This window comes from Mustela putorius, unplaced genomic scaffold, assembly GCF_011764305.1.
Source record: "Mustela putorius furo isolate JIRA1106 unplaced genomic scaffold, ASM1176430v1.1 tig00003972_pilon_pilon_pilon, whole genome shotgun sequence".
Lineage (NCBI taxonomy): Eukaryota > Metazoa > Chordata > Mammalia > Carnivora > Mustelidae > Mustela > Mustela putorius.
Window position 1 is genome coordinate 26,309,091 of NW_025422115.1, and position 22,161 is coordinate 26,331,251.

The following is a 22,161-nucleotide window of genomic DNA, read 5'->3' on the forward strand; positions in this document are numbered from 1 at the left end:
GGGGAGGGTGCAGGCAGAGAAGGGTCTGGGGAGGGTGTGGCTGGGGCGGAGTCCCCTGAGTCCTGGGGGCGGGGTAGAACTTGAGGTCCACGGCGCCTGGGAGCCCTTTGTGCGCCCATCACCGGGTGTTGCCTCTTTCCCCAGCAACAATGACTCACAAAGCCAGCCCCTGCCAGGCACAGGCCGCCTCCTCTGGACCCTGGAAGGCCCAGGTCACAAAGGCCATTAGGGCCAAGCCCTGAAGAGGCATGTCCCGAGACAGCTCTGCGCGGCTCTCACCCCTGCAGCCGCCCGCGGGGCCGGGCCTGGGCCTCGAGCCGCGACCCCGGCCTGGCGACTGGGCGTCACGGCTCGCGCGGGGCGCCCCGTAGCCTCGACGCCCATGTGTGTCCTCTGCTTCGTGAAGGCGCTGGTGCACGTGTTCAAGATCTACCTGACCGCCCACTACACCTACAACTTCCGCAGCTGGCCCGTGGACTTCCGCTGGGATGACGTGCGCGCCGCCGGCGGGGGAGGCAGCGGTCACCGCGCGCTGACGTGCGCCGCGGCCGCGGCGGGCGTGTGGCTGCTGCGGGGCGCGGCTCTGGGCGGGGACGCGCCAGGGCGACCGCTGCGCGGGGCGCGCAGTCAGACGCAGTGCCTCCTGCAGCAGATCCGCGAGCTGCCGGGCCAGCTCGCCAGCTACGCGCTGGCCCACTCGCTGGGCCGCTGGCTCGTGTACCCGGGCTCCATGTTCCTGATGACTCGCGCGCTGCTGCCGCTGCTGCAGCAGGGCCAAGAGCGCCTCGTGGAGCGCTACCGCGGCCGGCGCGCCAAGCTGGTGGCCTGTGACGGCAATGAGATCGACACCATGTTCATGGATCGCCGCCAGCACCCGGGCAGCCACGGCCGCGGCCTGCGCCTGGTCATCTGCTGCGAAGGCAACGCCGGCTTCTACGAGATGGGCTGCCTGTCGGCGCCCCTGGAGGCTGGCTACTCGGTGCTGGGCTGGAACCACCCGGGCTTCGGGGGCAGCACGGGCGCGCCGTTCCCGCAGCATGACGCCAACGCGGTGGACGTGGTGGTCAAGTACGCGCTGCACCGCCTTCACTTCCCGCCCGCGCACGTGGTGGTCTACGGCTGGTCCATCGGGGGCTTCACGGCCACCTGGGCCACCATGACATACCCGGAGCTCGGTGCGCTGGTGCTCGACGCCACCTTCGACGACCTCGTGCCGCTGGCCCTGAAGGTCATGCCCCACAGCTGGAAGGGCCTCGTGGTGCGCACCGTGCGCGAGCACTTCAACCTCAACGTGGCGGAGCAGCTGTGCCGCTACCCGGGGCCGGTGCTGCTGCTGCGGCGCACGCAGGACGACGTGGTCAGCACCTCGGGCCACCTGCGCCCCCTGCCGTCCGGCGACGTGGAGGGCAACCGCGGCAACGAGCTGCTCCTGCGTCTGCTGCAGCACCGCTACCCGGTGGTGATGGCGCGGGAGGGCGTCGCGGTGGTCACGCGCTGGCTCCGCGCCGGCAGCCGGGCGCAGGAGGCCGCCTTGTATGCGCGCTACCGCGTGGACGACGAGTGGTGCCTGGCCCTGCTGCGCTCCTACCACGCGCGCCGCGAGGACGAGCGGGAGGACGGGCAGGCCTGGGGCCCGCACGGGCCCTCCTTCCCCTGGCTGGTGGGCCAGGGCCTGAGCCCGCGGCGGCGCCGGCAGCTCGCGCTGTTCCTGGCTCGCAAACACCTCAGGAATGTGGAGGCCACTCACTGCAGTCCGCTGGAGCCCGAGGACTTCCAGCTGCCCTGGAGGTTGTAGCCCTCGCCCCTGCAGCTGCTGGCAAGCGCCTCGGGGCCTTTGCGCCCCTCCAGGGCCTCGGGGCCTTTCCCTCCCGCACCCGAAAGCGGTCCAGCTGGCCCTGCCGGGGGATCCCGACCTGGTGTCTGAGGGAGGGCGAGGCAGAGCCCGGGCACCGGTGCTCGCCCTCTCCGGGGCGCCTCCCCTCCCTCCCTCCAACACTTGTGGATTCCAGCTGCTCCCAAAGAGAATGTAGACCCAGTTTATGGTAACTCTGTGTGATGGGTGCTTTGATCACTCAAAAGGATGGCGGGAACGCGGGCAGTGGGACCCCAGGAGGTGGGAGGTGCTCTTAATCCGGCCTGGGCTACAGGATGGCTCTGGGTCTGGACAGGTCACCCCTACCTGTGAAGGAACACGAGCCCTGGAAGCTTATCAGGCAGGTCTTAGCAGCCAGACCCGACCAGGAGCGTGACGCGGGGCTCTTTGCAGGGTCCCCTCTGCACCTCCACCTGCCCGGCTTCTGCAGGCAAGGACCACACGGGGAGTGACAGGGACTCACAGGGGCGTGTCCGTGTGGGCAGCCGACCCGCCGGCACGGACCGACCCTCACTTGCTCGGGGACCCTTGAGCCAGACCCGCGCCGGGCATTGCTCCTGGCTCAAGGCTGGATCCCAGAATGAGGGACAGGCCCGCGGCCCCTCTACCACCTGCCGCGAGCTGCATGAAGCGGGGACTGGGGCTCGCCCGGGTGGGCCGAGGGGGGCAGACACGGAATCAGCAGCCCCGGAGCGCACCGAGCCCAGGGCCGGCCAGAGCCAGGCAGGTGCGCGCCCGGGGGACACCGGTGCGGAGCTGAGCTCTGGGCTGCCCCCGGGGCGGAGCTCTCCGGGTTCAGGGGCTTCCCTGCCGAGGGAGGCTTGGCTGGAGAGGGGACTGCGGTCCAGCAGGGTCGGATCCTGAGGGCCGGAGCGCCATCGGAGCAGCTGCTTGCGGTGGCCGCGAGGGCCGGGCGAGGGGGGCCCGGGGGCTTGTTCCAGCGAAGCCGGGTGGCCTGGCGCCCACACACCGGTCGTGGAGAAGCCCGGCCGACTCTTGCTCCCGCGCTGGCTGGGCGCCCCTCACCGGCTGGGGGTCGCGGACACACGACCCCCACCTCGGGGTCCTCATGTGCCAAGTGGGGGCTCCGCCTGGCTCCGCGCGCCGCCTGAGCCGGGACCGAGGAGCCCCGCGGGGCGCGGCGCGCGCGCACCGGGCGGCCTCGGGCCGGGCCGGGGACGCGCCTTTCCCCGCGTCGGCCCCACACGACTGAACGAAGAGTCCCGTGAAGCGGGCGGTCTGGGCGGCGCGTCAGCCGGGGCCCCTCTCGGCCGCGGCCGACCCCCGGCATCTCCGCGAGCGCCAACCCCACGCCCCCGCAGCGCCACGCTGGACGGTCCTCCCACTTCCCACCTTCCCCGGGCTCCCCCGGGCCTTTCTACCTGGGAGTCTCGCTGGCTGAGCCGACGTGGGAGGGATTCCCTGGGAACCCGGCCGCCCTTTCCGGCCCCCCCGTCCGCAGCCTCGGCCAATCAGACCGGAGCGGCTAAGAGGGGCGGGGCCGAACAGCGCCCTCATTGGACGCCGGTGGGGGGGGCGGGAGGAAGGCGGAGCGCGCGCCGGAGCGGAAGTGGGACGTCGCGTCGCTGATTACGCCACGCCGCGGCGCTGAGGCGGTTCCGCTGACGGCCGTGTACGCGGCGAGCGAGTCCCGGCGCGCCCGCTCGGCTCCGCAGCGCCGCAGGCCCCGGCCCCGACCCCGCGCGGCCCGAGCATGGACTCCGCAGGCCAAGGTACCCGCGGGCTCGGCGCCGCCGCTCCTCCGCCTGGGCCCGCCGCGTGGCTCCTCCGGCCGCCGGGCCTCGCAGCGTCCGCGGGCCGTGGCGTGCGTCGTCCGCCCCCGGCTCGGCCGCTCGGAGGACCGGCGCCCGGAAGCGGCTCCTCGTCCCCGGCGTTGCGGGTTTCGTGCCCCCGCCCGGCGCCCGCCGAGTCGGCCGGCCTCGGTCCGCACGCGGGGCCCTCGGGCGGGCGCCTGCACGGGGACGCGCCGCGGCCTCTCCCGGGGCGGGCGGCGCGCGCTCCAGGCCCGTTTCCGGAGCGGCCGGCGGGGTCGCGCGGGCCGGGTCGCGGCCGGGGGGGGGTCCCGTCCGCCTTCGTTGCGGGCTGTTGGGGAGGGAGCCGGGCTCCTGCGTCCCGAGGGCCGCGCGGGTGACGGCGGGCCGGGTTCGTGGGCCGCCCGGGTCGGAGCGCGTGGGCGCCGGTGCGTGCCGGGCGCGTTTCTGCTGGCGGAGCCCGGGCTCCGGGACGCGGGGGCCTTCCCGCGGCTCGTCTGCGCGTCGCGTGCGGTGCTCGACGGGACACCGGTGGGGGCGCGGGCGGGGCGCGGGCCTGCCGGGCCCTTCTCGCTCCGAGTCACCCCTGGAGAGGGTCCCTCGTGCGGTCCGCGCGCGGACGGTCGTGCCGTGCTGGGGAGCGGGACTCGCGGGGGCGTCTGCCGCCGGCCGCGCCTCCACCCGGCTCTGTAGGCCGCGTCCCGCGAGTGACCGTGTCTGGCCAAGCGCCCGGTCTCTGTCGGGGTCGTTTCTGTGGGCTCCGTCCGGGAGCGGTCGCCGGTGTTGTGGGAGAGAAGACCAGGGTTACGGAGAAGACGCGGCCTTGAGCGAACTGAGGAGGTTCGGCGCGGCGGGTTCGCGGGTGAAGCCGACTCGTGCAGGTTGAGCTCCGCTGCTTAAAACGCAGACGTGCTTCTGCCCGAACCGGACCCAGCGCCAGGACGCGCTGACCGCCCGCCGCCTGGGGCCTGGGAGGGCAATAAGCTAGAGGGGCTCTTAGCAGATTCCAGGACTCGCGCGGTGGAGAAACGTGCCCAGAAGACACTTGACCTTCCTGACACTTTTGTGACTGTGTTTATTTTACTTACTGATTACTGATGTTTCTCACTCATTTAAGTGACCGCTACTTGCGGGGCTTGACCCCAAGATCAAAGGCCTCATGCTCCTCGGACTGAGCCCTGGAGCTGCCCAGGCCTTTACTTGTAAACGTGCTGGACACCGTGCAGGGCCTGCTCGCGCGGCTGTGCGGCCTGTGTGTGCTGCAGGGCAGCGGTGGGTTTGCAGCCGGGACGAACTAAAGCAGACCCCTGTTTCCTTGTGCGGGATCTTGTCAACGTTTAGTGCAGACGGGAAGATGCTTCTAATTCGGAAAGAAGACGGTGACTCTGGGAACTGGAGCCTGATCTGGGTGTCGAGAAGGGGCGGAAGCAGTGTTTTCTCGGCTCCTGGCTGCGTGTTGCTGTGGAAGGAGAGTCGAGCACAGACGGTGTTTTGTTTTGTTTTGCCGGGGCTGGAGGACCAGCATGTGCTCCTTGTGTGTAATTTTAGCGTGTGCTCTGCAGATCGGTTGGTTGGAGGTGGTGCCTGTTGTGTTTACAGCTGTATTAAGTTTCTCTGCTCTAAAAATTGGGAGATCCCTTAGGTCAGACTGCTTTGTTTATAGCAAAGGTTCCAGTCTCCGGAGCGTGCGCTGTCATAGGGGGAGGCAGAGTTAGGGTCCGGCTGCCTTGTGCCAGCCTTTCTCATGCCCTGCAGTAGCACTGTGGTGGCCTGACATGCCCTCAGCCTGATGGCGAAACCATCCCTGCAGAACCTGTTAGAGAAGAAGTGTTGGTTCTCTCCGCAGCCCCTCCAGTGCCTCGTGCCCCGTCCTCTCGTCCTTGCTTTCTTCCTTGGTGGAGATCTCTTCCCTGTCGACTTCTCTGTAACTTCTCCTTCGTTTTCTTTTTAAGATTTATTTGACAGACGGCAAGAGAGGGAACCACCAGCAGGAGGAGTGGGAGAGGGAGAAGCAGGCTTACTGCTGAGCAAGGAGCCCAGTGCGGGACTCGATCCCAGAACCCTGGGATCATGGCCTGAGCCTAAGGGAGATGCTTAACGACCGAGCCACCCAGGCGCCCCTTTCCGTAACTTCTCATTGACACTTTCTGACCTTATTTGTCTCTGGCAGATATCAACTTGAATTCTCCTAACAAAGGTCTGCTGTCCGACTCCATGACAGATGTCCCTGTCGACACAGCGGTGGCTGCCCAGACTCCTGCTGTCGAGGGTCTGACTGAGGCTGAGGAGGAGGAGCTTAGGGCTGAGCTTGCAAAGGTGCTGTGTCTTGGCCGTCTGTCTTGGGGGGACCATGAGTTCAGGCCCCCTCAGGCTAATGTGCTCTGGGCTAGCTGTGCTCTGCGGAAATTGCCCTGGGAGGTCATTCCCAGAGTCCCACAGAAACCGCTCTCTGTGGTGGCTTTGTGTGTGCTTGGCATCCCGTAGGGAGTCTGTGAGGAGAGTGTCTACACTGGGCAGCTGCTATGAGCCCCCCATCAAGGGGAGTTTCTTTGTTGGAATTAACACTTGTTCGTTCCCAGACTCCACAAACTTATCCATCCCTAGATCTCCATTTTCCTTTTAAAAATACTACTTCTCTAAAAAAGTGCTGCATGTGATCTTTTTAAAGTGAATCTTTTAAGAGGAAATGGTAATTAAAAGCCCAAATCTCCAAGTATAAGTTTTACTCACAGCAGCGGCCAGGAACACTTCTTTTTACCGTGTGATGCAGACTCTAATGGTGACTTGCTTGGGGTTCCTGGTCTGGTGCCTTGAATTTGCTAACATCCGAGTGTAGCCTCGGATCCGGCAGACGCTGATGCGCTGCCTGTCACAGCCCTGCTCAGTCTCCAGAGATGAGCCTGTGTTGCTGCATCCTGAGTCTAAAAAGAGCTGGCTGTGCAGATAAGCCTCACCCCCCAACCAGGTCTCAGATCAGGGGAGAGAGACCCTGCAGCTGTTTCTGAGCCGAGGGAAGGTTAGGGATTCGCCGCAAGTGGCGCAGCCAGGCTTGTGTTTAGCAGTAGGTCACTTCAGAGCTGAGCTGCAGAGTGGAGAAGCTCAGTGTCACTTAAATTCTCAGTGTGCACCTCGCCCAAGACAGCTGGATTGCACACCGTCGAGCTCTGTCGGTGGCCACACTGTGTGTGGAATGTTCTAGTCGCTGGTCGTGACTGCTGGACTAACTGGTAGCAGTCTGGCCTTAGATGACCCTGTTTATAAGTTATTTCCTGTTTCAGCTGTCTTCTGATGGAAAACCTAGTGGTGTAAGGGCTCTGAGCTACTTTTTGTTATCTTACTCCAAACCATCACTTTTTTTAAGAGAAGGACTTTTTTTTTCTTACGGCAGCTATCACACAGCAGTTGGAAATAGACCTCTGGAGCCGTTACGCTCTAGAAGACGCTGCTTTTTCAGGTCACATTTTTTTTTTTATTTGAGAGCCCGAGAAGGTTCAGGTCTTTATCGTCAGGATTCTTTCTGTTTCCCAATTCACACTACCTTAAGCACAAAAGAGAATTTACTTTTGGCTTGGGTGACTGCCTTTCCCAAGGCCTCAAGCAAACCTCAGGAACATACATGTGGCCATAAGGCTGTTGCTCTGTCACCTGGGTCTCTGGCCATCCGTCTGTCTGTCAGCTCTACTTCTTTCCCAGTGTAGATGGGGCCTGGCTGCCAGCAGTTCTCGCTTCTGGGCCCAGACGCGGAGCCTGGAGGTAGAGGGGCCTGTCTCTTCTGACAACTGTGCCCAGTCCCAGGGGAGAGCTCTGACAGGCCTTGCCTGGTGATTCATGGATGGGCACAGTGCCTGATAGCCCCACCAGAACCACTTGATTTGGGGGGATGGGACAGTCTTCCTGAAGAAGCTGGGGTGCTAGTACCAGATAAAAACAGAACAGTTGCGTGACGTAGCCTCTGTTCCTAAGACATTTATGTTTCTGTAAGTGGAAAGTCTGTCCACAGTTCTGGGAACCCTCTCATTGCAGTGTGTGGGGGCTGGGGCGTTCCTCACTTCCCGCAGCAGCGGTAGCTAACCAACTGTGTGCTTTCGTAGGTGGAAGAGGAAATTGTCACTTTGCGCCAGGTCCTGGCGGCCAAGGAGAGGCACTGTGCAGAGCTGAAAAGGAAGCTGGGCCTCTCTGCCTTGGAGGGCCTGAAGCAGAACCTGTCCAGGAGCTGGCATGACGTGCAGGTCTCTAACGCGTAGGTACCGGCCTGCGGCAGAGGTGCCCCTGGTGATCAGAGGGCGTTCACCAGATCGGTGCCCTTGCCACGTCAATGGGAGGTTAAGTCCTAGGGGACTCCCTATGCCTGTGTGCTGGCAGCCAGCAGAGGCTCTGAGTCCTTGGTCTCGCAGCGGGTATGCGTGGGAAGAGCTCAGAGTCCACATGTTTTTAGAAGGCGGCAGGTGGATACAGTAGCTAGTCGTCCAGGCGGAAATCGAGAAGAATGTATTTCAGGGTCCAAATGTGAGAGAAAGCTCATTAGGTCCTCAATGAGACTGATTTTCCTGTGATCCCCCACCTGCTGAAGCAAACGGGAGTCCTCACGAGCAGGACGTGGTCACAGCCCCAAGACCTCTGACCAGATGTGACTCAGCTCTCTGAACTTGGGAAGTGTAGCTCCCTGGCTCTTCTGAAGTGTATCATCCAGGGTCGGACCGGCATGGTAGGAATAGGACTGGTCGGTTCTGCCGTGGGCCTCCCCGGGCCTCAAGCCGGTGCTGAGAGGAGGGGCAGACCCCGTTCTCAGGCAGGCTGGAGACCCGGCCCTCTGCCGTGCTCCGTGGGATTTCACCTGGGTTCGAAACCTTAGTTGAAATAATTGTTCTAAATAATTTACCACAGACTTTCTGTTTTTAGCTATGTGAAAACTTCTGAGAAACTTGGAGAGTGGAATGAGAAAGTGACCCAGTCAGACCTGTGAGTGCCTCTGCCGCCAGCACTTCCTCCCCTTCTCTTCCTCTTGCCGCTCCTTTCAGGGACAGGGAGGCTGTGCGCACTTGGCACAAACCTGGTTTTAGTGTTCGGGGGTATTTTATTTTTAATATACTTTTTCTTAAACACAAATGAAAGTAAAACTCTCATGAAACGGGTGCAGTCGCTGAAGGAAATCCGCTCGGCCACAGACTGCACTGAAAACCTCCATCTGGCTGGCACGGGTGCGGCCCTTAGAGGAGAGGCCTGGCGGGACTTGCGCGGCACCTCCGGCTGGTAGGCGCCCCTCAGCCTTGCGAGCGGGCAGAGTGGCTACGCACCGTTTGGGCTGATGCCGGTAGTGATTCGGGGCTTGTTTTGGTCCTCTCTGCTCTGCAGACGGGGCTCCCGCTGAGGGGGTTCTTGAGTGAGGGCTGCCATACGGGCCGTGCTGGTGGGATCTTGGGGTCGCTTTGGTCTGAGGGGCACTGAGCTCTCAGGCACGCAGAATACGAGCAGAGCAGGAAACAACACAGATGGGTCTTCGTGTCTGCTAAAGCTGTGTTTTATCTGAGCTCTTTACACAAGGAAATAGCACTTCTCTCACCTGTGCTCCAGTCGGATTCTAGTTCCTTTGAACTGAGTGGGGTCACGTTATGAGATCACGGCTTTCTGGGATTCTTTTCCATCGCTTGTCGAGGAGGAAGTGCTATGGTGTCTCCCGGAGAGACTTGGCCGGCAGGCCTTCGATCTGCCTGGAAGGGAGCAGTTGTCACAGAGCTGGTCCTCACGGCGCTGGGCTCCCAGGTCAGCTGGCTCTGTGCTCGGGGTCTCGGCAGCTTGGTGTCCCGGGGGGGGGGGGGCTGGGCGCCAGGGCACTCTGGCGGGTCCCGCCGTTTGTGCGGTTTGGGCTGAGAGCAGTCCTGGGCACACTCTGCGCGCGGCGTCTTTGGGGCTGTGTCGGACGATGCCTGCTCCACGCCGCCGGCGCTCTCCAGGCTGAGGCAGCAGCTGTCACCTGTGCACTTTGGGTGCCAGGCAGGCTCATGGTGCGGACTTAACCCAAAAAGAGCCTTAGGGGACTTTGGTGCCGGTTGTAACACCAGGTGGCGTGAGGTGGCTACAGTGCTGCTTCAGATAGTTAACACCGCTGACTCCTCTGAGGAGCCTGTGGCTCTGGCATGGAAGTGGCCGGTGGGATGACCCTTCCCCTGAGGCCTCACCCCCAGCTGCGCTGGTGGAAGAGTTGGCACAGTGAAGCTCCGGGGGCTGGAGCATTTCTGCAGGGACAGCCCAGGGGGACGGTGACCCAGCTCGGGGTGGGGTGACTAAAAACATTGGCTGCTCTGCGCTCTCTGGGGCGAAGGTGCCTGGCTGGTCATCGCTGTGGGAGGCCACTGGTGGGGTATGACTGCCCCTGAGGGATCCCTGGCGACCAGACACGTGTGTGCCTCCCAAGCCGGCTGTCGTGAGGCCGTGCTGGGCAGAGGCAGTGTTGGTGCTCTCGTCCTGTCTTCCCTCGGCTGCGACACGGGCACCTCCCCGGGCTCTGTCTGCTGGGAGACAGAGCTGCAGTCATGTGCGTGTGGCACCAGGCGAACTCCATGGCCACTCGTTGGCATGTTGAGTCCTTCGGTTGCGCGTGACGGAAAGCACAGACGTAGACAGTGGCAGCTTGTCCGGCTCCTCCTTCCCGGTGTGGGGGTGCCCAGCGGTGCAGGGCTGAGTCTTTGTAGCTCACAGCCCCCCAGCAGGAGGGCCCGGTGTGGAGGACCTGGTGTGCGTCTCGCTGGACTCTCACTGTGGTCGGGGCGCTGTAAGCTTCTCTGCGGTCGGGCCCCCCCAGAGCTGGAAGTGGGAGCAGCCCCCAAGGGAGGATCCCGGAGCGAGCACCTCCAGCAGGCGCTCCACCTGACTGATGGCGGGACCTGGTGTTTGTCGGGATCCTGCACCTCTGGTTTCTGAAAAGGTAGGAGTGACTCTCCAGGGGGTGCTGGCCAGGGTGGCTCAGTCTAGTACTGTTGAGCAAGTCTAGGCTCGAGTTACCTGTGTCCAGACGCAGACTCGGCCCCCGGCCCTGTCTCCGCCTGAGCGTGGCTTCCACTTCTGCATCTGCCCCGGTTTGGGGGTTCCCGTCTCCGAAGGAATCACTTGTGACCCCTCCTTCCACCCTGTTGAGTCTTCCGCAGGGGCGCTGCCCATCACAGTGGCCCATCGCGAGGGTCCCTGCTGTCTGTCGTCTGGTGGCTGGCCCCAACCTGAGTCCCCTCAGGACCTGCTGGTCCCTGACAGTCCGCAGCCCAGGCTTGTGGTCCCTCCAGCTGCCGCTTCCCCGTGGGCACAGACACCCTGTGCCGACTTTGCCTTCAAGCCTCTGCTTCAGACTCTTGCACTGCAACAGACAGGGCCACGGGGTCTTACGTAGTCGTTGGTTCACGAGAGGTGGCTGGAAGACGTTTTCTGAGTTTGTGTTTCTGAAACTAAATAGCGCCATTAGTTACCTCGTGCTTAGTGCTTTGCCAGTAACTGCCGTGCCTGCCAGCCTGTTTCTCGCAGCAACCTGTGCTAACTCATTTTGACGTGAAAGCAGTTCGCCAGCTGGGCGTGGGGGTGAGGGGGCCCAAAGGCTCACTGCAAGGTAGGGACCCCAGAGAAGGTTCCAGAGCCCTTTATTGCCGCAGTTCCGCCGGCCCTGAGACAAAGTGTGGTACGGGTGGTGGCTCCCGGCTTAGGCTGCGTCAGGTGGGAAGGCGCCTTGGAGGGTTACAGCGGAGTGTGGAAACTCTCCCGGAAGGAGCATGCACTTGGGTTTCTCGTAGCGGGAACCAGCTGGGGTCGGCCCCTCTGCTGGGTGGCCTGTCCGGATCCCAGCCTCGGAGCTGTATGGGCTCCTGCATTCCTACCTGGGGATTGTTTCCGTTCGCGCTCAGTTCTGTGAACGTTTCTGTCGCGAGCAGGTTGGGGGGGGGGGGGTTTCTGGTCGTCAGATTTTGCTGAAGGTCAGATTCAGAATTAGAAGCTTTTTTAGTGTATGCCTTCAGGAAATCCAGAGCAAATCTGAGAGTAAAGATTTTATTTTATTTTAAAAATTTTTAAAGGTTTTATTTATTTGGAAGAGAGTGAGCGAGCAATGGGGAGGGGCAGAGAGAGAGAGAGAGAAGCAGGCTCCCCGCCGAGCAGGACGCCCGACGCAGGGCTCAGTCCCAGGTCCTGGGGTTAGGACCTGAGCTGAAGGCAGATGCTTAACCACTGAGCCACCCAGGTGCCCTTACAGTAAAGATTTTAGATTATTTTTTCTCCATTATTAGTATGTTTTGGGATTCATGAACCTTCTGGGAAACTAAGATAAACTCACTGTTCTAGTGACTTCAACATGTTTTCAAACTCCCTGGCTAGAAAGCACATGTTCTGAGTCCTGAGCCCTGCTGGGCACCCGAGAAGCCTGAGGCCCCACGGTGCTGTGAAGAGTGCCTGCCCAGTTGAGGGAGGCCCTCCCAGGAGTGTGCAAGGCTGGACACCCCCACACACAAGATGGGGTGGCGTGGGGGGGTCATGGCAGAACCCCACCTCGTGTGGTCAGGAGGGAGGAGAGGGAGGGGGGCAGCAGGCACTCCCAGTGGGGCGTCCCGCAGATCGCACTGGGGAGCTAATGGTGGAGGACTGCCGAGGACCTGACGTGGCCGCTGTCTGACCTTCCCCCGTGACCCGGGGACACCAGCGAGCCCTCAGAAAGTGATTTCAGAGAATAGGCCGGCGTCCTGAGAGCGTGGCCATCAAGAAGCCATTTCTTTAGGGCTGCTTGGTTGGCCAGAAATGAGCCTTCGGCTTCAGGCGGCTGTGTCTGTTGTTTATGGTGGCTGGACAAGGGCTGGCAGGACCACGTATTAGCTCTCCAGGTGGCCCAGCGGTGTCCCTGCCTTCTCCGTGGCCATCGCACAGACATTGAGGTTATGGACCTGTGTGTCTTCTGGGACGAACCTGCGTGCCGGTGGATGGGGCAGGAGGGCACGGAGAGGGTGGTCTGTTCTGTGATCCAAGGCTCCCCTAGGCACTGAGAACAGTGGCCTGAGGTGAAGGTCCTGCGGCGCCGAACGGGTGTTGTGAGACCGCACCGACGGGGGTGCTCCGTGTCCACACTGTCCAGTGCACCCAGCCCCCCAGGGGCGTGGTGGAGTTTTGACATAAGAAGCTTCCCAGATTAACAGAACAAGGGGTTTTCTGTCTTCTGTCCCAGACCCAGGGCCCCTGTAGGGCTGTCTTCAGGGCGGGAGGCAGACACTCAGCGCAGCGAGAGATCAAGGGAAGTGGGCGCCTGAGCTTTGGGTGAGGTGGGAGGAGGTCAGGAAACAGTTGCTTCAGATCTGGCAGTTTGAGACCTGGCCGTGCCGCTTCTGTCCCTGTGGTCCGCCCCCTCCCTGCTGGGCCAGGCACACGCTCACGAACGGCTCCTGTCTCCTTCTCTTGGGTACACTCTGGGCGCTTGGTGTTCTTGGCTTACGGTTGATGACGGCTCCTTCTTCTGGGTTGGTTCAACTGGTGTTTCTTCTCAGCTACAAGAAGACTCAAGAAACTCTCTCCCAGGCGGGACAGAAGACGTCGGCTGCCCTGTCCACCGTGGGCTCCGCCATTAGCAGAAAGCTCGGGGACATGAGGTGAGACGCTCTAGTCGCATGGGCAAGTCAGGTGAGGGTTTTAGAGCTGCTGGGGGCTCTTCAGGGGCCTAGGGCTCAGATGCATACCCCTCGGGGCCCCTTGGCAGCCACAGAGGTGGGCCCACCAGCTTGGACCAGTCGGTGCGTGGTCCCTTTTCTGTGGGCTGCCTCTTTGCCATTTCTGTGTTTCTTGGGGGAAGAGGTTGTTGTTTCTTCGGGGCAACTTCTAACGCTTGGGATCCGTGGAGTTGGGTGCTTCCCACTGAAGTTCCTCAGAGGGACGGTGGCCCCCGTTTGGTGTTAGTGTCCGGGTCGGGCATCACTCTGGGCAGGCCAGCCGGTGGGGTGGGGGTGGGGAAGCGTGTTGTTGCCTTGGAACGTTTGCCTGGCCCAGATCCCAGAGCGTGTGCGGCCATGGGCCAGGGGCCCCGGCTGAGTGGTCTTCCCAGGGCTGAGGAGACCTGCACGGCCATCAGAGGGCCTCTGAGCACACGTGGCAGCACCCACGCGCAGCCTGGTGGCTGTGGCTCACCCAGCCTTCCCTGGTCTGGGCTCCGGGGCTGCACCCGCCATGTCTCTGGCTCCGCTGCATTGAGCCGAGGGATTGGACCCTGGGGCCCGAGGCCACGGTGTGAATCCTGGCTCGGCCACCGCCTCGTTTGCCCTTGGCAAGGCGTCCTTCTCACGATGGTTAGAGCGAAGCGCGCACTGGCCAGCAGCTGTGCAGAGGGCTTCGTTACCGCGGCAGGCACCTGGCCGCCGCCGCCCAGCCCTGCCCTGGCCCCTGACCCACACGCAGCCCCGGTCCCCTCACTTCGGGATTCTGGACCTCGGAATGCCTCTGGGCAGCCCCCGTGCTGACAGAGCCCATGCTGAGGCCTCTGTCTTCTCACAGCGGAGAAGCACAGTGTGGTGACGCCTGTGGGCTTGGCGGGCTGAGCGCGGCATCGGGGCCTGCCCGGCTCGGAAGCCGCGCCCCTCCTACCCTCGGGTGTGCTGCCTCCCTGCCTGCTTAGGTTCGGCATTTCCTCCCCTCACAGGCCCGCCAGTTGCCTGGTGGGGCCTTGAGGTGGGGGCTGCGCGCTGGCCGCACAGCCAGGGGTGAAGGCACAGACCCTCCCCCGTTGGCTTCTGCCCGGGGCCGTGCCCCCCTTCTGTTTGTTTGATGGAATTCGTCCCCCTCTGATTTTTATTTTGAAAAATTTCAAACATTCGGAGACTCTGAACAGTCAGTCCGCGGTCCGTGTGTCTCCTCTGTGCTTGAGGAGTTCACGTGCCCACAGTGGGGGCTCTGGTCCGGCTCCTGAGTGGCTGTGGGATGGCTGGGGGTCCTCTTGGGTCAGCTTGTAGACGCAGGCCTGTCCACAGTGGCTGTGATGACTCAGGCCCCACCCGCCATGACTCCGAGCTGACGGCTGCCCGGTGGGCTTCACAGCAACCGGCCGAGACTGCGTGGGTGGGTGCCTCTAACGCTCGTCGTGTGACGTTAGATGCGCCGTCACCGCTGCCCTCGGGGATGCCTGCTGTGGTTAGCCTGGGACAGACCCATCGCACGCCACTGGGGGCCAGGCCTTGCTCCCGGGGAGGGCTGCGGATTCACGGCAGGCCGTCCCCATGCCACGGGGCAAGCCATGTGCCAGGTGGTGCCTGTTCTTCGCTCAGAACGCCAGGCTGGTACCAGCACTTGAGGGAGGAGGCAGCGAGCGTCTTCGCGGCCTGCGTCAGTGCTCACTAAGCGTGTCCCCTGTCACTTCGGGCGTTGCCCTTGTTGCGTGTCCCCACTCACAGTCGAGTGCTTGCAGAGCGTTGGTGCTGCCGGGAGCCACTGTGGTGGGGCTGCTGCGGGCTCCGGCTCGGCTCGGCGTCTGTTCCTTTGTTCCCGCTCTTCGTTCCCGGCATTCGCTGCTGACCCGTGGCGTGTGGCCCGTGGCCTCCCTGTTAGCACCGCGCTTCACACGCATAGGCCAGCTGGCGTGAGGGACCGGGTCCTATTCCACGTGCCCGGAGGGACTGTCCCGTTTGCTGCTGTGCCTCACCTTGGGGCTCTTTGGTTTTATTCTGCTGTGTTTTCGGGGATGCCGTGAAGTCTGGCACCTCGATGTGTCCGCTGCTTCCTTACTGTGCTGTGTCAGGTGCTGTCTGAGGCCACGGCCCGGTAGCCTCCCTGGTTTGGAGCCGAGGCTCAGAGTTTACCCCCTCCTGGAATGGAAATGAGGTGTAGGGAAGTGCCTGTGTGTTAGACGTTGGCCCCACATCGGTGCGGGCCTGTCTGGGAGTAGCCCTGGCCTGAGGCTTTTTGCATGCCCTGGGGCACGAGGTGGCCGGCTGGGAGAGGGCTGGACTTGGGTTCAGGCAGGGGTGGGTCTCTCTGTGGGTGACCTGTGAAGGCCCGTGCCTCCCCTAACCCTCAGACTCCCGCTCCTTCCATCTGGAGATGGCAGGCCTGCTGCCCACCCACGTGGCTGTGTTGCTTCGGAGATGATGTCCACGTTGGGGGTAAGAGGTGCTGGGCCCGGCTGCATGGAGGAGCATGTGGCCGTGTCGCCTTTGCCCATGTGTGTTTCTGGGTTGGAACCTGTCTGCGGTCCCGACGGAGCCAGAGTACAAGGTGCACGGCCCTGGGGGCGTCTCAAGTCCTGTCGCAGCACAGCGTGCGTGCCCTGGTCTGGCTGCGGCCCCAGGGAGAGCGCCGGCTGGTCTGTGGCCGTGGAGGTTGTGGCGGAGCCTGGCTGACCTGAGTTCTGGGGAGTGGCACATGCAGACCCTGAGGGCGGTCCCTCAGCTCACCTCTGCCCTGCTCTGCTCTTTGTGGGTTTTCCCTCTAACTCCAGACAGAGTCACAGACACACAGTGCCTCGTCTGTGACCCAGGTGGGGTCGTGGAGGTGTGGTCATGTGCCTGTCGCGGACTTGGAGCTGGGGGAGAGGAGACAGCGTGCACGTTCTGCTCTTCCTGGTGGTGTGAGGACTGGGGGTGGTCATGGGGGTCCCTGCGTGGCCTCCCAGAACTTGATGGAGGGGCTGGGGTGGACCCTGGTCTCCCTTTCCTAACACTGCATTTCTTCTCCTCCTGCTGCTGCCTTTCAGGGCTCGTCCGTTCTCACACTCCTTTAGGTAAGACTGCTGCTGGACGTTACCTCTGGAAGGTTCTTCTCTTGATGCAGGGCAGGGTGGTGTCTGGCTGCCCGTGGGAGGCTGCGCTAGAAGGGGCAGCAGGGGGCCCGCCTGGCGTTCTGCCTGCCTGGCGCTCCTCGGGCTGTGACCGTGGGACTCCTTGCCAGCCCACAGGCCGGCCTCACTGAGCTTGTCCCGCAGCCCCCACCTCTGGGGACTCCCGAGGGGAGACCTACTCGTGCGGGAGGGTCCTGCTGACCCTCTCACTCTTGTGGTCAGTGCTGCTTTCTCCAAAATGCCGGCTCCTGGTTTCTCCTTCCCCTGAGAAGCAGTCTTGTCCCTGTGAGTTGAGACGGTCCTGTTTATCCTGGGAGAGCGGTGAGCTCACTGGGACCCCTCTGAGTGGCCCTCGCTCCGTGCCGATTCGGTCGTGCTTTTCTAGCCTGACGCCAGCGCTGCTGCCCCGTCACACCGTCATCCCGCTCGCAGGCCTGGAACCCAAATCCAGAACAACGTGTGATTGTAAATATTTTTACTTACTCGACCTGCTTGTTTCTCTTTTACCAAAAAGTCCCCTCACTTGCTGTGAGGTCAAGTAAGGACGTCTGACAGTTGTTTGTGCCGAAAGGGTTAGGCCCAGGCCTGGGTCTTCTTAGTTTCCTATTTTAAAGTTCTCCCTTAGCATTGTCTGTTTCTGGGGCAGCTTTGGAGGCCAGGGAGAGGAGCCTGGGGTTGCGCTTTCCTCCTGGTGTGGGGAGCCCTTCTGTGTGCTGTGGCCGGAGCTCACCGACCCTACAAAGGCGGGTGTCTGTGTGCACAAGCTGATGGGCGTGGTGATGGCCAGCCTGGTTCCTGTGTTAACTCCTGCTTCCTTCTCTGCTTCTCCCATGCTTCCGAGTAGCAGCTCTTCAATCCGCCACTCGATAAGTATGCCGGCCATGAGGTAACGTGCGCTCGTGCCCCGGAGCTCTCAGAGCCCGAGGGGGGCTGGGTGGGAGTGGGTGAGGCCTGCGGTTAGCCTCACACTTCCCAGATGCCTGAGCCAAGGACTGTCTTCCCCTGGCGGCCTCCTGTGGGTCAGGGGTTGCAAAGATCCCTTCTAGGCTAAAGAGCTAGTGGGGGTGAGGCCCAGAGGAGAGCATTGTACCATACGGGCTCCATCGGAAAGCTTCCAGGGCTTCCCATGGGGCTGGGCCGCGGGGGTGGGGGGCAGAGAGAATCCTGCACATATGTGGCAGCCAGGAGGCCTGAGGTCCCTCTGGGCCTATTACGGAAACTTTTATCTGCTTCTGGAGGGGAGTCCTGGTCTCCTCAGAACACCCAGAGCCGTGGCCTGTTCCTAAAACCTCCCACGGGTGTGTTCTCCATGGGGAGGCAGCCGCAGAGCCCCCATCCCTGTTACGGGACACTCTGCTGTGGCTGGGGGTCCTTGCCAGGCTGCCCCTAGGGGCGCGAGGTACCGGGAGGAGCTGAGCCAGAGAGGCTGGAGCTGGTTGTGGAAAGGGTGCCGGCTGGGGCTGGGGCTGGGGCTGGGGCTGGCCTGTTTTCTCTTCCTCTGCCGCTTCCTCGCTCCCCTGTTCCAGAATTGTCCTCGGTTTTCCTTTGCTGGACTTGTGTGGGAGGTTTGTGTCAGGAACACCTGGGACTTTTTGTGACATCTGTGTGGTACATCAGTGTGTATTTAGGGTACAGCAGAAACGCATTCCACATCCCACTTATTGCCCAGGCGAGGGGTCTGTGGTTTGCCCGTGTGAAGTCGGGGTCTCACCCGCTGGTGGCGTGCCGGTCTTCCCTTCTTGCGGTGGGCGGCTGTGGCTGGCCTTCTCTGACCTGGAGGCCTCCAGAATGACATTGTCGGGGCACATGCCCCCCTCCCTTTTGGTGTGTCCCATTGTTAATGTCTCGGGATGCAGTTGGGGGTCTTTCTGGAGGCTGGCCCTGACCCTGAGCCCTGTAGATTGAGGCACGGCCGCTTGCTCCCTACACTGACCTCTTCTCTCTCTCTTTAAAGGAACTCTGCCACCTTCAAGTCGTTTGAAGACCGAGTTGGGAACATAAAGGTAACTCTCCGGACCGTTCACTTGGCTCGTTGGGGTGGGGTGTGACGCGTCCTTTACGTAAATGAACTTGGGCACCGTAGATTCATGTGCGGTGCCAGGAACTAACGCAGGGGGTCTTGTACCTTTTCCACAGTTTCCCCAGTGATCACGTTGCGCAGTAGCACCACCGGGATAGGACAGTGACACAGTCGTGGTGCAGAGCGGTCTCATCCCCACTGCGGTCCTTCCCGGGGCTCACCTTCTGCTAGCCCTGCCCCCACCACCGCTCATCTGTCCTCCGTTGTGATGACTTGTCATTGCCAGAGTGTCCTAGGATCGGAACCATGTAGCGTGGAGCCTTGGAAGATTTGCTCTTTCTACACAGCCTAAACCCCTAGAGATACTGCCAGCCTGTTGCCCGTGTCGGGGATTTGTTCCTCTTTATTGCCCGTTGGTGTTGATGTGGTGTAGACGTTGTAGAGAGCTGAACAGCTGGGGTTCCCAGCAAGGCCTAGGGTGTGCCAGCATTGTGTGCTCTGTCTCAGGTTTTATTATTTTTTGTCTCGATTTTTTTTTCCCCACATGTAGTCTAAGGTGGTCGGTGGCAGAGCGAATGGCACTGAGAACCGGCCCTCCCCGACCGGGAGTGGCTCCAAGCCCCTGCCCGATCCCACGCCTTTCTAAGCCCATCCCAGCTTTGCCCGGCCATGGAGAAGTGCAAGCCCGCCCTCATCGCCACAGCCGCGACGCCGCAGCGGAGCCGCCCGTCAGACCCCGGGTGGATGCACCGAGCTGGCTTTGAGGAGGGTCCTGCCGTCCCATGTAGACGTGGCTGCTGTGTTCGCATGAGTTCTGCAGAACGCGGTCTTGTACGCAGATGCTTTCCACTGACGTTGGTAGATGCAGACCCCTGTGCCGCCCTTCCTGGGGTGCAGGGAGTAGACAGCGGGCCCTTTGGCGGTCTTGTTAGTTCGCGAGAGCGTGGAAGGAACGGGAGTGTGATAAGCATAAAATAAATGGTATCTCCTCAGCCTCCCCTTTCGTGACTTATGGAAGGAGTCTGCGGAAGAAAGATTCATCCAGAAAGTCATCTGATCTTCAGTTTTTATTTCAAATGCTAAATGAGAAAACTCCATTTTTTGAAACCCTCCAGCAAGAAACTGGTTATCAACAGCCGCCTAATTCTTACACTAATGATCTAGCTTTAACAAAAGCAAATTCTTTATTTTTTAAATGCAGTGAATTTTTCGACAATTTAAGCCAAGCGAAGCAGCTTTAGTCTCCGTTAGAAAACACTATTTCGTTGGACTCAAGCTGACATACAAGCCTTACATCGCAATATGCTTTATTTGTTTATAATGTTTTTTATATGAAAATAAGGGTTCTTCAGTGGGTTTTGAGCGTTATGTAGACTTCTGCGTCTAGCCCGAAGGGCAGCATGTTTGGACTGTTGGTGTGTTTTGTTCAGCTGATACACTGCATTCCAGTGTGTGAAGCTTGCTTCTCTCTCCTCAAGGACTGGGGTAGCTCCTGCCAGTCAGAGGGCTCTGGGCCTCGGGGGGTGGAGGTGGGGGTGGGCAGGAGAGGCAGAAGCCAGCACCCTCCACAGACGGCTTGGCTCCAACATGCCCGTTTGCTGCACCCTGGGGACAAGTGAGAAGCAGATGGGCCCTGCCTGCATCGGGTCGGTTGGGACTCTGCTTTCGCCTTTTCTCAGGAGCTACAAAGATCTCATTCCCATTCTGAAGCTGCCACACCCCAGCAGCCTTGTGGTCAGGGCCCCACGCATGGCGTGTGTCTGGAGGGGCAGCTCCGTGCCTTATTGGCTCCCAGCAGGCCGAGAGTGCACCGAGAGCAAGAGTCCACTCCGGGAGACCGTGGTGTCCTCTGGCAAGCCGAGTGTCCGCTGGTCACTTCAGACACCCTGGGTGGACTGCGGTCTGTGCTGGCGCCATGGGAGGAACAGCATTTGGTGTTTTTTCTTCAGGGTTAGAATCACGGATGGGGTGTGGTGAGAAAGCAGGACACAACCGTAGTAACGGATTCATCTTTTCCTTCAAGTGGATAATGGGGAAATTGTCAATAAAGCATTCCTTTGGGGAAGAACCCATGTGAGCTTGTGTGGTGCGTCTCTCTTCAGTCGTGAAGGTCAGAGGAGCAGCCGATCTGCCCGCTGCGATCCTGTTGCCTTGGGCCTACGCTCTCGGGAGAGGGAGAGGCAGCCGGGAAGCAGGCGAAGCTCTTCAGTCCTGAGTGAAGACAGAGTGCGCCGAGAGAGCTGTGGTGACGGGTCTGTGGGGTGTCTGAGGAAGGGGCATAGGGAGGGTGAGAAGGAGCCGGCCAGCTTACAAGCGGGCTCAGAGCTAGGCAGCTAGAGGCCGGCAAGCCAGGCACCAGAGAGGCTGGTTGGCCGACCACATTAGCCCCGTTGAAGGGTTGGGCCTGTTCGGGAGCCACTCGGAAGTGCTGTGAGCATCGAATTTCGTTGCCTCCCACCCGAGCGGTGAGGGACAGGAAAGCTGCATGTATCCCTCAGGTGCACAGTCTCATTCAGGCGGAGGAAGGCCCCTGAGTGGGCTGCAGGCATCGTGGGAGAGTCCCGCCCCGCCCCGAGGGGCAACCTTGAGCCAACGAACCAACTGTCGGGGCAGCGCTCCTGAGTTAAAGCGGCGCAGGCGCAGTGGGGACAGCAGGCGCTGGTCAGCAGGGTCGGCAAGTGGGTCAGCTGCTACGGGAGGCCTCAGTGAGTGCAGGGCTGCCGGCTAAGCGGCCTGAGCGCAGTTTGACGACTCCTTTGTTAGCACGGGGTCTGTGAGATGAACAAGTGGGTCCAGCATGTGCTCAGAAACCGGCTTGGGTTCCCCACCCGTGGCCTGCTGCCCTCTATGATGACCCTTTCTCTTTTTAAGATTTTATTTATTTGAAAGCACGAGTCGGGGAAAGGGGCAGAGGCAGAGGGAGAAGCAGACTCCCCGATGAGCAGGGAGCCAGATGATGGGGCTGATCCCGGGACCTGAGATGGTGGGGACCTGAGCCACCCAGGCGCCCCTGTGATGACTCATTACGTGTTCGTCCTACATTTCTACATGAAAAGGCGAGCAAATAAGAATGTGTATTCTCCTTCCTTTCCCCTTACTCATAAGACACAGCGCTGTGTGCTCTGCTTTCCCTTAATGCTATGCCCTGCGGTGCTCCCCACACCCACCCCTAAGGGCCTCTGGGGGAGCCCCTTTCTGCTGGCCCAGGGCTCCACATGTGTCCATTCCTGCTGTTGGGGGTGTTCTGGTGGTCAGCACTCTCACTGGGACCATCAGACTTCCCTTTGGGGGCAGAGAGCAGGCTTGCCCAGAAAAAAGAGCAGGGAAGCCTAGTTACTTCACGCGGATGAGCCGCGCACCTGCACAGAGGTCCAGTCAGCTCGTGCAAAGGGTGAAAAGCACATTGACCTTCATTTACTTTGGGAATGGGTTCCATGAGGTTTTCTTGGTTTTGGCGGGGGGGTTGTTTTTTGTTTTCACGGTGTTCTTTTCTTTTTCTTTCTCTCCCCACCTTTTCTTAAAAAGTAGGCTCCATACTGGGTGTCGCAATGTGGGGTTTGAACTCAAGACCCTGAGATCAAACCTGAGTTGAGAACAAGACTCGGATGCTTAGGGGCGCTGGGTGGTTCAGTGGGCTTGGGTCATGGTCCTGGGATCCTGGGACCCGAGCCCTGCATCAGGCTCTGCTCGGCAGGGAGCCTGCTTCCCTTCCTCTCTGTCT

The 22,161-nt window shown here is 61.3% G+C and overlaps 2 protein-coding genes across 16 annotated transcripts; both read left to right on the forward strand.

Moving 5' to 3' along the window:
* The first annotated feature begins 256 nt into the window (after positions 1-256).
* Positions 257-2,123, forward strand: ABHD16B (abhydrolase domain containing 16B). The gene has a single exon (XM_004760052.3). It carries the CDS (start codon positions 383-385, stop codon positions 1,793-1,795), a length of 1,413 nt encoding a protein of 470 aa, XP_004760109.2. The 5' UTR covers positions 257-382; the 3' UTR covers positions 1,796-2,123.
* A 1,331-nt stretch (positions 2,124-3,454) lies between these two features.
* Positions 3,455-20,512, forward strand: TPD52L2 (TPD52 like 2). Of its 15 annotated transcripts, none has more exons than XM_045070841.1 (9): positions 3,456-3,606; positions 5,816-5,961; positions 7,737-7,885; positions 8,545-8,604; positions 13,149-13,250; positions 16,337-16,363; positions 16,806-16,885; positions 17,265-17,306; positions 18,375-18,423. In XM_045070841.1, the coding sequence occupies exons 1-8, from the start codon at positions 3,588-3,590 to the stop codon at positions 17,288-17,290; spliced, it is 609 nt and encodes a 202-aa protein (XP_044926776.1). In that variant the 5' UTR covers positions 3,456-3,587; the 3' UTR covers positions 17,291-17,306; positions 18,375-18,423. The 15 variants fall into 15 exon arrangements, with proteins under 15 accessions (XP_044926774.1, XP_044926779.1, XP_044926778.1 ...); XM_045070835.1 differs by lacking the exon at positions 16,806-16,885 and adding an exon at positions 18,991-20,512 and having other exon boundaries at positions 3,457-3,606; XM_045070842.1 differs by lacking the exon at positions 16,806-16,885 and adding an exon at positions 18,557-19,128 and having other exon boundaries at positions 3,457-3,606.
* The last annotated feature ends 1,649 nt before the right edge of the window (positions 20,513-22,161 follow it).